Source organism: Pteropus vampyrus, unplaced genomic scaffold (assembly GCF_000151845.1).
Source record: "Pteropus vampyrus isolate Shadow unplaced genomic scaffold, Pvam_2.0 Scaffold157, whole genome shotgun sequence".
Classification (NCBI taxonomy): domain Eukaryota; kingdom Metazoa; phylum Chordata; class Mammalia; order Chiroptera; family Pteropodidae; genus Pteropus; species Pteropus vampyrus.
In genome coordinates, this window is record NW_011888938.1 from 670525 (window position 1) to 672783 (window position 2259).

Below are 2259 nucleotides of genomic sequence, written 5' to 3' on the forward strand. Positions count from 1 at the left end.
CGGTCCTGACCAGACCTGTTGCGTGCACGCGCTCTCCCATGCTCCAGGCCCCTGGGCTTTGCTGTCCATTGCGGACTGCGCTGCGCCTTCATGGTGAAGGTCGGCCATTCTGCCCAGCTGGCACCTCCCATGAGCGAGCGGGCACCGACTGACTCTCCCAGGGTCTCACCCCCTGGACAGCCCCAGCTCCCCTGCCTCGGACAGCCCCTGGGGCTAAAACCCCACTCACCAACTCGACCCAGGCTTCCCGGCCTGCACGTCAGTGACCCGCTCTCACCGAGGGCCTGGCCTCAGCCTTCTCCTCGAGGCGTCTGCCCTTCACCTTTCAGGATGCACCTGTGAGCCACTCGCCTGCTCGCGTGTGTTCCTGGCGCCTCCCCTGCCTCTCCCACCAGCCCACAGCTCCGCGAGAGAATGGACTGGTCTCCTACTCACCACCTATCCTGCAGGTGTGACACCGAGAACAAAAGACAGACTATGCCCCTTCCTCCCCCAAGTCCCATCCAACAATCCTAGAATAAAGAATGAGCTCAAAAAGCGACAGGGGGTGTGAGAACAAGAAGCGCTCCCAACCTGTGTGACCTGCGCGTGCCCCTGTGGCGCCTCTGGAACTGACCCCACTTACGGAGGCACCACCAGCCCATTCAAAGTACCTGAACTAACGGCCCCGGGGCGTTTTCTGGGTTGGCATCTGCCTTCCGAGGAGCTGGCAGGGCAGGTGGCTTTGCTGGCCTCACCTTCTCCTCTTCCGCTGACCTGTCATTTGGAGCTAACAAAAGAACCTCTGTCACCTGCAGGGTTCCACAAGGCTTCCTGGAGACTCAAAGTGCTTTGCAGAAGACACTGGGACAGGTGCCATGCTTATCAAAGGCCGCCGGGGACCTCCGAGAAGCCACCGAAGCGAACTTGAGAACGACCGGAGGGTCGAACCCTCGTCAAAGCACTCGGCAGTTTCCTGCCTGACCCCCAGCCCACAACCCAAGTATTTTGCCAGCATGTCTTTCACGCACGAAGAGTGTGTTTGTAAATGGCGACCCACAGGCAATTTTCCTGGCGGGCTGCAGCATCTCATTAGCTTTGCTCCTAAATGGGCCACCTGAGAGGCACTCAGGACTCTCTCCGCCCTCACCAGGACTCTACCGGTCCCTTCCAAACACATGGCAGCACGTGTGTGACAACCACGGGATGCACTTAGAGCGGGCGGTCACCCTCAGGACAGAGAACGTGGCGCCACATGCGGGATGCAGTCAGACGTTACTACCTGTCCCAGCGAGGTGGCTGAAAACACTCTACGTTCCTCTGTCCAGCTCACTGCCCTTCAGTGCCTCCAGGGGCGATTCCAGGCCGACGGCCAGAGCGCTCGGCCAGTCAGCCCGGTCACCAGCTCTACCGTGTAAGGCGCCCAGGGGGCTGGTACCTTTCCACTGGTCGGCCACACTGATGCAGGACAGGAGCCCACAGAGGACCACGAAGGCCAGCAGGAAGAGGACCGCGTTCCGCTGGAGCCGTGACAGCTGCTTCCATTTCTGAGGGAGGGACGGAGAGCGACACCTTTGACTCAAAGAACACGGCAAGGACTCTCTCCAGCTGTGACAGGCTCAATGAGGACAATGAGCAATTCCAAAGGTCTAAGGTCCCCGTGTGAAGTCCTCTTGTGTTTGCACTGGGGGAAGGTCCCTCTCAGCGGGGTCCCAGGCTAGGCCTCACTCCAAGTGACACTGCACTGGCACATGTCAAATGCGGCCCGAGACCACCCGGCACACGGTGCTTACACAGGTGGTGCGTGCGCTCATGGCACCGCGGCAGAACTTACAGCCAGGGAACCCAGGCTTTACGCGCAGCGCGGTGACAGCGAGGGCCGCCCGGAAACCCGCCCGGCGCCCTCCGACTCCGCCCCGCACGCCGGCCCCGCGGACGGTGCAGGCCGGGACCTCCGCTCCCTGCACCGGGACAAGTGTTCGCGCCGCAGGTCTGGGGGCAACGGGAGGGGACGAGGACGACGCGACCCGCCGGGTCCGACCCTCACCCTCCAGCACGAGCGGCGCTGCCGGCTTTTGCTGCCGTCGTAGCTCTGGTCAAGGCTCAGCGTCACCGAGATGAAGTCCCTACGTGGCGCCGGTGGGGCCGACGGATACATGACAGCGACGGAGGTGGCCCAGGCGACCCCGCCCACTGGCGGCGTCAAGAGGCCAGGATCTGAGAGCGGCCGGCGGCTCTGGTCTTTGGACACCCGCGGGCAGCCATCGCAGCTCCGGCAAC

General features: G+C 62.8%; 1 protein-coding gene across 1 annotated transcript in view; it reads right to left on the minus strand.

Annotated features, from left to right (window-relative positions):
* MAN1B1 (mannosidase alpha class 1B member 1) overlaps positions 1-2253 on the minus strand; it is a 25679-nt gene extending 23426 nt beyond the window's left edge. The window contains exons 1-3 of the mRNA XM_023536454.1: positions 2027-2253; positions 1418-1526; positions 647-769 (exon numbers count right to left, since the gene is read on the minus strand). Coding sequence (XP_023392222.1) covers positions 647-769; positions 1418-1526; positions 2027-2137 — 343 coding nt within the window. The 5' untranslated portion in view covers positions 2138-2253. The remainder of the gene's footprint in view (positions 1-646; positions 770-1417; positions 1527-2026) is intronic.
* Positions 2254-2259: the final 6 nt, after the last annotated feature.